The 12980-nt window shown below is 40.4% G+C and overlaps 1 protein-coding gene across 1 annotated transcript in view; it reads left to right on the top strand.

The window, feature by feature from the left end:
- Positions 1–12132: 12132 nt before the first annotated feature.
- lmx1bb (LIM homeobox transcription factor 1, beta b) overlaps positions 12133–12980 on the top strand; it is a gene marked incomplete at its 3' end in the record, with an annotated part of 49849 nt that continues 49001 nt past the window's right edge. The window contains 2 exon segments of the mRNA XM_080044109.1: positions 12133–12252; positions 12255–12270. Coding sequence (XP_079900235.1) covers positions 12214–12252; positions 12255–12270 — 55 coding nt within the window. The 5' untranslated portion in view covers positions 12133–12213.

Here is a 12980-nt window from a genome sequence, read left to right as displayed (position 1 = left end):
GAAGATTTATATTTTCGGTACAGACAAGTGGGCATCAGTGCTACAGCAACCTAGGGTTGAAAAGTATTGAGATGCAAACTACTGCATTGTTGGTTTTGGTCTTTTCATCACAGAAATCACAGAAAATTCCATTCCAGCCATATGCTTTTTCTCCAGAAGCTACAGTGTAATATCGTAGTGCTCATAGGGCCTCATTCACAAACAATGCATATGCACAAACATGTGCTTAAACTGTGGATACGAACATCTCACTTACAAATCTTTGATTTTGTTAATACTTTCTATCCTGGATTTGTTTGTACTCTGCGAACAAATGTAGAACTGCCTCATACCATGTATACACACAAAGTATGAAGGCTTGGCTGTCTCATAAAATGTGAACACGTACCTTTTTAGATAAATGCAAAGCATATTAAAACCACATAAGTTAAAAAGGGCCTGAAAGGACGACAATATTTAAAACTTCATCATCATCATCTTCAACCGCTTATTCCGAAATCGGGTCGCGGGGGCAGCAGCTTGAGCAGGGAATCCCAAACTTCTCTTTCCTGGGCCACAACCAGCTCTGACTGGGGGATCCCAAGGTGTTCCCAGGCCAGCGTGGAGATATCATCTCTCCACCTAGTCCTGGGTCTTACCCGAGGCCTCCTTCCAGCTGGACGCTCCTGGAACACCGAGGTGCCCCGGGGGCATCCTTACCAGATGCCCGAACCACCTCAACTGGCTCCTTTCAACACAAAGGAGTAGCGGCTCTGCCCCGAGTTCCTCACGAATGACTGAGCTTCTCACCCTATCTCTAAGGGAGACGCCAGCCACCCTCCTGAGAAAGCCCATTTCGGCCGCTTGTACCCGCAATCTCGTTCTTTCATTACCCAGCCTTCATGACCATAGGTGAGGGTAGGAACGAAGATTGACCAGTAGATCGAAAGCTTTGCCTTCCGACTCAGCTCTCTTTTCGTCACAACAGTGCGGTAAAGCGAGTGCAAAACCGCCCCTGCTGCTCCGATTCCCCAGCCAATCTCACGTTCCATTGTTCCCTCACTCGCAAACAAGACCCCGAGGTACTTGAACTCCTTTACTTGGGGTAAGGACTCATTCCCTACTTGTAGTAGACAATCCATCGGTTTCCTGATGGCCTCAGATTTAGAGGTGCTGATCTTTAAAACTTTCAATTTACAAATCCAATGGCCAAATGTAAACAATAATAATGATATTATTGAAACAACTTTCATAATTAAACTCTCAAAACTAGGAGACCCAGTTCACACACACACACATCGTATCTCGGGGAACTCATCATTCACTGCATTATTATTGCGGTCAAACTTTCATAGTCACTCCCACGGAAACTTATTAGAGAGAATTTTATCCTTTTCTGGCTTCCACCTGGGACATTATTGTTTAACTTTTTTTAGTCATGAAATTCTATATCTTTGTTGCTTTAGGGGCCATGTTCCTCTCTTACTACTTCCCAGCTTTCTCCATGATACATCTCCATGTACACACATTTCCTTATATAGAGAATTGGGGGCGTGTCAGAGTCTTGATTGCAAATAGTGAGCACGCTTCTGTCAGTTAATAATTATAGTGATTCACTTTCATACACACGGTGGTGGTTGCGAAATTGAACAGTGTATATGTCTTCAATTCTGCACTGTCATTTTTTAATGTGCACTTATTTTGTTCACAGAGTAAGAACTTTGTATGTACATATGATATTGGTGAACGAGGGGCGAGGGCCAATGTAAGCAGCATTCACTGTTGCTGTTTTCAGAGATGGACAGCAGGTAGAAACTGACTTTAGCTGTGCAGGTCAGATGTGAGTGTTTAGATGAAGCGGTGTGGCTAAACTCTCCAGATGGGCACAGTCGCCAATTTTGGAGAACTCTTGTTGTCAAAATCACTTTTTGTCAAAATCAGCGAATGTCTCCTAACAATTCGCTACCTGTTCGTACCGTTTTAATACACAGCCTCTGTAGACTAGCATGTAAATAAATGGTATGTAAACAAAGGTGCCCTACCGTAGCTCGCAACATGTCCGTTTAAAGAGCCTAGGCTGTATTAACCCTGGATTTCTTTTCAGCACACACACAGTACGGACAGGTATTGGATCGTGAGGAGATATTCACTGAGTTTGACAAAGTGATTTTGACATCAAGCATTCTCCAGAATCGCTGACTCCACCTTTTAAAGGCTGTTGTGGTTCGCTAAGCATTTCACATGTGGTGAATCCGTTGCTAGACATCTTCTCAATTCCCTTGCTATCTCTAACCTATCAGGCCCACTTTCTTCTCCTCAGTCACTGGCTGTTGCGTTGCTTGATCTGCCCGAAGTGGAGCCTCAGAGCAGCACATCAAAGCCCCACCCCTCTCTGCGTCGGCCAGATGTCCCGTGGTCATTTTTAAACTCACACCCCGGCACATGACATGGAGCAGTGTGTGTAAGCATGTAGACAGAGGTGGATGGACTGCTTGGAAAATTGGAAAAGGAAGCCTGTATTTATGAGGTGGTTTGAGGTGCTGTGTTAAGACAAGCTTAGCCTGCCACTCTCCCTCTGACAGCCCTGTTTCCCCCCTCTGAGCTGGGGGGTGACCAGAGACACAGAGAGAGGTGAAGGAGTGAAGGCAGGAAGCCTGTCAGACCAGACCCTGGGCCCATTGGTAGAACAGACGCAGCAGCAGGTGATGCAACAAATCACACACTGACACAAGATGTAAAGTCACTTTCAATGTTCACTGGATTTGTCTTTTAGTAACAAGAACAAACTGGTAGTATAGAAGACTGTGCTCCCTAATGTTATTCCTTCAATCCTAGTGCATGCTGGGACAGGCTGAACCTTCCATGACCTCAAAACAGGAAAAGTGTATATACATATAAACTGTATAAGTATAATCAGTATACACGTTTTTATATACCTGTATGTATACAAATAGGAATAGGTGAGTACTCATATTTTAAAGTGTATGTATTTAAAGAAGCACACACACAGGCTATACAATCACCTACCAGTGACTTCCAACCATGGTTTCTTATCTTTTTCTTCCATGTTGACGTCATCACATGTTGGAGTGCCCCGCTGAGATTTAAAGGTTGGATGTGTGGTCTTCCTCACCCACCATAACAAGCCCCCGGGCCGGGCTGCACTCTGAGAGGGGAGCCTCACATCACATCGCTCTCTCTCTGTACCTCAGCTAGAGGTATAGGATGAGTGATTCTCCCAGAGCAGGAATACCCCTTCTCCTCCCCCACACAGCGCACAGCTCTCTCTCTCTCTCTCTATCTCTCTCTCTATCTATCTCTCTCTCTCTCTCTCACTCTCTGCCGCGGCCGCCAGCCCATGTGAGTCAAATTATTGTAATTGAGCAAATATGGAGTCGGGTGTGAGGTGATCTCTCTCTCTCTTCATCCCCTCCCTCTCCCTCTCCCTCTCTCTCTCTCTGTACCTCTATCTCTCTCTCTCTCTCTCTCTCTCAGATATTTCAGCACATGTTGTGAAATGACCAGCAAGCATCTTTCTTCTTTTTTTTTTCTTTCCTCTGGCAGTGCCCCGTAACACAGAAATCAATTAACTCCTTTCATGTCAGATCAAAGGCCCAATACACCGTCCAAGTCTGTCCACAACCTGTAGGACAATTAACTCTCTCCCCTTCGGACAGCGACCAGGGCTGGACAGATGAAGGGAGGGAGGCTGCTGCCACTGTTCACATATGTGTGAAGAAGTCGTAAACAAACGGGAAGTGATCAGACGTAATTCCCACAAGCATCCCCACTAATTGACCAGGTATTGGTGCATTAAGAGGTGAAGTCAGCGATTGTGGAGAATGTTTGTTGTCAAAATTACTTTTTGTTCTGAAAATCACTGAATATCTCCTCACCATCCGCTACCTGTCTGTATTACTGTGTGTGCACTGATAAAGAAATCCAGTGTTAATACATAGATGTTGCTAGCTATGGTGGGCCCCCTTTTGTTTACATACCCTCTGTTTACAAACCCGTTTACAGTGTCTAGGTTGTGTAAGAACACTTTTTTTCTCAGCGCACACATAGTGCAGACAAGTGTAAGAAGAAATTCACTGATTTTGACAAAAGTGTTCTCCAGAATCGCTGACTCCACCTTTAATACAACAGGATGATGATGTTGGAGGTTTTCAGAAATCTGCTCGGGGACATCTTAACAAAAGGAAAAGGGACTTTGGGACTGCATATATTTTGGAGGGACGTCTGTGCTAAAGCTGCGATGTGCCTGTCTCTTTTGTGTCTTTCAAGACATTGTGTCTATCTTTGTGGTTACTTTCTGACTTTGAAGTATGAAGTATTCATGTGTCACTTAGTGGTTTCTTTGCATCTTAAGTGGTTTTGTGTGTGTTTTTAATCGTAGTTCCATGTGTCACAATATGTTAATCCTGGCCCCTGGGCCTGTGTCCGGTCGGCCTGGTTCAGTAATGCTTCCACTAGGGCACGGTGGTGGCACAGCGTAGGTGTGTGACATCAAACTGATTGGACGAAGGGGGAGCGAGTGTAAGCCACAGTCCACAGACAGGTGCACTGACCCTGTCCACCCCTGAAGGTGCCACTTGCATTTTATTGGACATTTAGGGCCGGCCGACATTTTTTTTAACAGCCACCTGGATGCAATAAAGGGCCAGCTCCTGAGCTCTGGCTGGCCCAGAGGATTTCCCAGCAGCTCCCGTGGGACCTCTGGCTAGTTAAGATGTTTATTAAGCTGAAAGTGGTCCGGTGGGAAAACACAGCACTTCTGAGAGATTCGGGCCAGCAGTTTTCTTGTTAGTCGGAGCGCTCCCCGAGGGATTGGGTTTCTTTTGCTTTCAAACCTCGCAGGGAGGACAGGGTCAGTTCACAGGGGCACGAGGTTGACCAACTGGTAACTAGGCACATGAACCCGGCTAAGGGAAATATCTAGAGACCATCAAGGTCAGCTTAGAGCTATTCCCACAGTTCCCAAACTGAGAACGTTAGACAAACACACCCTACTTGGCTACGAAATCCAGTCGTGCAGCCCACTGTAGAAATGGAATTATTTTCGTAATTTACTGGAAATATCTTTTGACGCAGCAACAACTATTTAAAAAATTGTGGATTTAAAGGATTCACTCTATCTGTGAGCTAGTTCTTTTCACAGAATGACTTTTGAATTTGTGCTTTTTAAAACATTTTAAAACGATTGATGATATGAAGCTAAAATGTAAATGGGAGTGCCTGCTGTAGCTTTATTTATAATGTAGGCTAGAACTGAATTTCTTTGGGCAAAATGTCTGTCTAGAACATAGTGACGTTAAAGTTCTGCTCGCTGATCGACAGATCTTGACCTCACTAAGCTCTGCTGGACCTCTGGTTCAAAGCGCTGGTCTTTAGCCTCAGGCACTCTGCCATAATAACATCAGTTAGCCCGTTAGCCCCTTGATTTGCTTTCTAAACGTTTACCAGCCCCACGCTGCTTTAAACAAAGGAGTTTAAGAAAGATCCTAGAGCAATAGTGTAGTTACAATTGCCTCTTTACTGCTCAGCTTGAATATTACTGTTTTACTTGTTTAATTTTGAACTTTGTGCGGGGCCAAACTGCAGAGCCTGCTGTGGTTAGCAAGTTGCTCGCCAAGCAGCACATGCGGCCCAGTGATGGGTTTTTAGTGCTCTCTGCCTAATGTTTTGGACAGATTAGAAATGTTCGCCCGTGACAGACGCTGTCTAGATCTTCACTACCAGATCCACCCAGCTGCAAAACATCTGGCTGGATTTCTACCTTTTTCTCTGAAGTGCAGCCTACTAATGACACACCCACCATCATGCTTGTGCGCGCACACACACACAAACACACACACACACACACACGCACACATTCAGTACATGCAGTTGAGACAGAGAAAAAGAATCACACGTACACAGATGTCTGATTATAAGGATTTTATTGCTCCTGGACTAGGAAGACACATTTTCTGCATATTTTGTTGCCATTGCAGTAATTAATTTCTCATTTGTCTTTTTTTTTAAATCTTTTTTTTTCTTTACTGTCCCTACCTCATCTACCGCATGGATTGATGCTAGTGCCAGGTTGTACAGATTTTCACACATATATGTTTTGTCGTGAGAAAAAGAGCCATTCAATTCCAGTATATATGTGGATGTATTTAGAATGTCTTTCACTACTTCAGCCGCAAAGTCTGCGAGCACATGCAATGTATTCAGCAGGCCCAGAATTTATACATTCCACATGAGGAGCGAGTACGAAGGCCCACGCTTGTTGTTAATGGCACACATCCTAAAATCATGCTCTTGGCCTCGTGCAGCCTCCCTCCTCTTGTGTGTGTGTGTGTGTGTGTGTGTGTGTGTGTGTGTGTGTGTGTGTGTGTGTGTGTGTGTGTGTGTGTCTCAGAAGAAGCATTATTTCTGCGGAGAAAAATCCACTGAATGACATGTTCGTCTGATGAAAGGTGCTGCAAATCTAGCCTGAGCCGAGATGGTTTTTTGTTAATGGTAAAAACCACCACGTAACAACAAATGTCATGTATCAGCCTTTAGCATGACAATATGATAACCTATCGCTTGCTTTTTTTATATGCACATGAGCCAAAAGTTTTTGTGAGTGAAGGCCTTTCCTCAAAGGGGAAAGTGTTGTTTTGTTTCTGTGTCGCTGCGTCACTCAGCACCTCTCTGAGGGATATTGAATGGTTCTTGTTGGAAAAAGATTTAAGATTCTTTAGGCGCTCATCAACAGTTAGAGAAAGTCACAAATACTTGTGGGTGACTGGGACATTTGGAGACCATGGTTTAATTTAGTTTTAAAATGACCGTGCAGTAAGTTGTTCCTCATGTGTCTGAAGGGCCTAGGCTCGCATGAAGACTTGTTTTGGCCATGGCCCTGTGTGTAAAGTAAAGCAGAGAGGAGGGAGGGAGATCCCCCACATCACAGAATAAAAGGGATTTTGTTATTGCTGGGTTTGATAATTTATCATCTGTTACCATCTGCGATCCAACTTTTTCTTTTACATTGTTTTGAAGAAAATCCGTTGGGAAAAGAAAAGCATTCACTGGGTTTTATCAAAACATTTGAAAGGATCTAATTTAGTTTACATGTTAGCTTTCATGACTTGAAAACAAAATTGTATTGAAACAATTGAGGTTAATACACGGCAACACATAGCAATTTATTCATGATACAATGGAGAAAAAGGAAATTGTTTTTGTCATTTGTATATTTAAATGGAAATATTAAAAATCATTACATAAGGCTAAAATTAAACGATATTAACCGGTCAAAATATATATTTTTTGTCAGGTTGTATGAATTAAACATATGTGGGTATTATTTGGGTTTGTTTATCCAAAACTAATTATGAAATATTTTATCGTAACTTTAACTACGTTACTCAAGTATTACTCAACAGTAAAATGATACTGCTGCAAAAATATTTATTGAATGTAAAAACATGATGTTTTTCATTTACAAACTTATCTGGGAGAAGAAATATGTGTATGTTATGCTATGTTTTTAATGTAACTATGATATTTTATCACAAAAACAAAATATGCATTGCAAAAACCATAAGAAGGATGATATCAAGGTAGACTGGTTACAGAAAAGAAACAAGCCTATCTAACTTCCAAAATATAAAACAAGGGAAAAAGGACAATATTGGAGATACAAATACTATGATTAAGAAAATGTAACATATTTTAAACCCTTTCCAGTACAACACAAAATACTACTATTATTAATGTTACTCTTTGTGCTGAATTAGCATCTTTTGGCATTTCAGTGCCAGAAAATTCCATATAATTTAGAAAGAGCATCCTTGCATTCCGAATGGATTTGATTTAGATGTTTTAAGACAATATAAGATGACTTATATATATTCAGATATGTTTTAATTAACAGCATATACAATTCAACAGCAAAAAACGGCAGACAGTATATCATTATTTATCATTATATTATTCTCTTCAAAAATGAAGTGACAGAAGGATGTTACAGAAAGATGTGTTAAGTAAATACCATAGGTAAATACACATTAAGTGAAAGTTTACATGTAAATGTCACAGTAAGTGTTTAAGCAGTGAATCACCTAATAAGGATAAAAACATTATTATGTTTAGTATTTTTGAAATAGGCCTTTATACTTTAATATAGTCAAAACTAAAAAAAAATGTTCATTGAAAGTTTGAGAAACACTTATAACATCATATTTGTGATTCATGTTATAGTGTTTTTTATTTAATATATTAAAATCACGTAATCCTCCTTTTATTTATTTGTTTCACAATGTTTTCTATGAGCATGTCTTTAGTTGGGTTGTTGATGTGCAGATCGATATGAAAATATGTTGAATAAACATACTTTGTACTATGTGGAGAATTTGACAGTCAACAACACACTACTAAATTCCCATATAAACTGGTTGCAAGCTGAGAAAAGTGGTTTTGGGGTTAAGTAACACTTTAAGCTATATGATAGAAGTTATTGCTGGAGCAGTGTGTGTTGTACTGCCTAGTTTTGTCCAGCAGGGGGTGATATTGTTATTCAGATAGTGGGATGGTTTTAGGGAGTTTGGTGTAATATCAGAAGAGGTTTTAATGTGTTTGGATTGAGTCAGGGAGACCAGGTGCATAAATCTGACTGCATCCTGGACCGCTGTCATCAGAAGGGCCAGTCATTCACTAAACCTACACCACAGTGTTTTTCTGAGGAGAACGTGAAGGTTTGAGATTCCAAATAATGCGGGAGAGCGAGGATTTCTTTGCCAATAATAGGCCTACATTTAAAAACAGGAATGCCTCATATAGGATTGACTTTTTTCAAGATTTTGATGAAGTTGTCATAATTCGGTTCTCTTTTTAATCGTTATTCTAAGTCATTCATATTAGGCTGAGATCAATGTAAAGTTAAACACTAAAGGAGATTAGAGGACTTTATAGAGCCAGGCTTAAACGTTTTGCATCTGTGACTGTGGTATTTATGAGGTATTCCCCTATAAGTAAATGGTTCAAATCAACTCTACATTATAGCAGTTTGATTATTTATTTAACTGTTTTGAAACAACAAAACTGTAAATAATATAACTTTTTTTAATTATTTCCAAATCACCATTTAAAAGTTTTAGGGATTTGCTTTTACATTTCTTTTAGTAAGCTTAAAATAATTACATGCAATATGGTTTTCAACTTAAACAATATTGTTTGGTCAGGTTTGATTATTTATGTATTGATTTGTATGTTTTTTGTTTTGTTTGTATTTTATATTACATCAGTAATGGCACTACAGGTTTGTATAACTGTGTTTGCATTTGTAACAGGACTGTGCAGTCTATTGATTGTTGGGCATATTATTAGATCTCTTTAAAGAAATTAGAGCTCAGTTTTTGCTCTGTGTCCTAACAAACTACGCCAGCAGCAGGTAAACCCTTTTTCAGACTCACAGGTCTAACCTACAGCAGTATATGTCACACAGAGCCCTGTCAGGCCATCTGTCAGAAACTCAATACATTTGTCAGTGGAAGGTGGAGAGAAAAAAAACTGAATCCAATAAATCATAACATAAACAAATCTATCGTGGGGTTGACAGTGCTGTATTATACTTTGGCCTAATCCTCGGGGGGGTTGGGATTATCCAGCAGCAGCATCAATTTTTATTATATATATTTTTTTTTTGCTGTCTCAGTAGGATGGCTCATGTTGTTCTATATGACGAATAAAGGCAGATTTTTTAATTTTTTTAAGTTTGTGACTTAATGTATTGTGCATTGAAAGCATCTAATTCGTGTTAATAGTAGGTTTAGGAAATGTAAGAAAAAAAAATCAGATGGAGCCAATTTACGATTTAAATTAAAAACGTGCACTGAAAACGAAAACGAGTTGTTGTAGGCTACTTTAGTATTGAGGGCCCCTTAGGCCTGTGTGGGGCCCTGTATTTGTTATTACAGCAGTGCGCTTCCCTGCGTGCTTCCTGTGTGAAATCACAGTGTAACCAGCTTCGGTTTTTTAACTCACGAAAGGCAACTGAGAACTCGATCAAAATGACAGTAGTATGGCCTATACGTGCAAACCTTCAGTGAGCCCCGCTGCTGATCCACGGTCGGTCGGTCAGCCAGGAGCGGGCTGTTCTTTGAACGCATCACAGCCGCGGTAATGATTTTAAAGACGTGTCCGTGTCCGAATAACACACATCTCCTCCCTCCCCTCTCAATAATTATTTAAATGTATTTAGCAACTGACTGCACAGCCACACAGTGTCACTTTAAAGATGCTCCTGTGCAGCTCAGCAGCAAATCATTGGAGTGAGCCTGTTTATTCTTGTTTGTATTTCCTTCAATGAGCTTTTAATAAAACATTTTAAAAAAGCATCACGGAGAGCTTGGAAACCCTCATTAAAAAAGATCAAAGTCAGTTAACTATCAAAGTCCATAGCCGTGCAAATTAGGGAGCCATTATGTCTTTGCTTTGCTGCTGAGTCTCTCCTTTGAGGATGAAGTGTTTTCCCCAGTCTCTGTATAAGGTGTGTTTTATTTTAAATGCATGCTTTAAACTGCTTTTTGTTTCAGGTATCAGTGAACATGCTCATGCAAAACCTGTGGTAGATAGGCCTAGTGTGTAAAGAGAATAAGAAACGAATTCATGCGTTTATTTAAGTCTGCATATTAAATTTAGTAGGCATATATTTTGTTTTTTTCTTTTTAGTAGGCCTATTCTTTATTTTTATTTTTATTTTTTGCAATCCATCGATAAGAGCCCTGGCCCGGGGCGCTGAGGGCCTGCTGCTGCTGCTGCCACAGTTGGAGCAGTGTGAGTTATTCTCTGGTATAGAGAGTGAATGGATCCTGCGTGGCGTATAAACAGCACCAAGTAAATGTAATTAAAGTAGATAAATTGTCTATAGGCCTATACGATTACGTTTGAACTTGACAGGCATGCGTTTGTTTGCATGATATTTAAATTAAGGTCACAATATAAGTTGATTCATGCATTGCTATTCATTTATTAAAGCTCTTAAAGCTATGGCCTATATGTTCCACTCTGCTCTGTGACAAATGCATAGCCCACCTCTTCAAAATATGGTCAAAATGGCATATATAGGCCTATACGTTGTATAAAGCCTGTATAAAACACAATAAGCACCCATCATTTAGATTTTCGTTTCCTCACCAATGCACTTTCCTTCAAACTTTTTTTTGCTCCTGTTAATTGAAACGTCAAATCTGACGGTTGGGATTTCAAAGCAGGAACACATTGTGCAAGAATGTTCCCAATTTTTGTAAAACAATTTAAATATAGAATCAAATGTTGGCCTTTCTCCCCTAAATGATTTATTCTAACTTTGCGGTCCCATTTTTCCCCCTTCATATTCAAAATCATTGCTCTGGCCGTGTAAACTGTAAACGAGCTCACAGCAGCATTGTAATGGTCTCTTACCTTTTTCCGACGGATGCAACAGTTCTGGTTGCTTTAAAGAAAATTGCTAAAAACTGTAGGAGACCGTTGCTTTTTCCCTGTTGCTGCACACCTGCTGCAAACGTGTTTTTCTTTTCTTTTTTTTCGCCTCTTCTAGAAACGAGGGAGGGCCTGTCATGCGAAGGCTCATTAAAACACCGCGGGCTAAAAAGTATGGCGGATTGATTTATTGAATGAACGCATGATGTGTTCTCATTCACACAAGTGACCCGGCCGATAACTGAAGCAAAATGAATGGGGGAAGCTATGTTTTATTATTATTGGGCCCTATTATGTTTTTGTGTATGTAGCCTATTGATTATATTGTATTGATAGTGCTCAGCTTCATAATGCCGCTTAGTGGTAAAATAATCCAATATAGTGTGAGGCGGAGGTAATTGACCCCATGCTGATGGAGGTGCTGCAAACAGAAGAAGGAAAAAAAGGCCAAGCCGGGGATGGATGACTTCATGAGTGGCAGGTATGGAATGATCTCACATCTGTGTCCATTAAAAAAAAATATATAGAAAGATAGACTTGGTGTTCGTGGGATATATTTTGTGACTATTGTTGTGTGTGTGAGTGTGTAATGGTGACATCTTCCTGAATATGTGACACGATGTGCATGGAAAAAATAGTGAAAAGCAGTTTGTGTTTGGCTCCCCCGCTTCCTTTAGAGAGCCTAACCTGAGCTGTTCTCTCTGTGAACGGCAGAGGGCAACGCCAACAGTCTGTCCTCTGTTTCCCCCTTAAACTGGGCTACAGGTCATCGCCTTGATGCTTCACAAAGGACATCAGAAACAGAACGCAGCTCTATAGGCCTTTGGCTTCAAGGTAAACTCATCCGCACACTTAAATGCATCATACTGAAGAAAGTGTTTTTTTTTTTTATATTTGTATTATTTAACTCTACTTTTTCCTTGATATAGCCTAAGCCCAATTTCCAGCAACTTATTATAATTATTATGACCGATGATGTCTGCCCTATACTCTCTTGTTGGGGGTCATTATCTTTAATTGAGCAGCATCTAGTTTCTGTATTATGATAATTTTGTATTATTGGAAAATAAAAAATAAAGCCCTATCTGATACCAGCAGCTCTGATCCTTCCATCGTGTCCAGTCCTCGGCAGTTCTGTCCCTTCTCGCCTGTAGCTATGGTTGCTTTTAAGTAGTAGTAGAAGAAGAAGAAGTTGATAACAATGAGGCTCTCATGCAGCGTGACATGGGAAGCAGCGCGCAATCCCATTAGCGGCCCTGTAATTTCACACGCAGGCCTCAGTGCAACACCTCTGCAAACGTCTTGATATCTCATCTTGACAAAGACATGACGTAATCATTCGTATATATAAGCTATATAACGTATTTTGGGTGTTTGTTTTCTTTTTTGCAGAATAATTCCTCATATCAAAAAGTAAACTATCAAGCAGATAAGGCACGTTTATTTATACAGCACAATTCAGACGCAAGGCCATTTAAGGTGCTTTACAGGGGGGCAAACATCAAGATGAGACATTAGAAGTTGCATTTAATAAAAAGTAAAAA

The sequence above is a fragment of the Ammodytes marinus genome, assembly GCF_949987685.1.
Source record: "Ammodytes marinus genome assembly, chromosome: 2".
Classification (NCBI taxonomy): domain Eukaryota; kingdom Metazoa; phylum Chordata; class Actinopteri; order Uranoscopiformes; family Ammodytidae; genus Ammodytes; species Ammodytes marinus.
The sequence above is the reverse complement of the archived record's forward strand: the minus strand, read 5'-3'. Positions and strand labels throughout refer to the sequence as shown.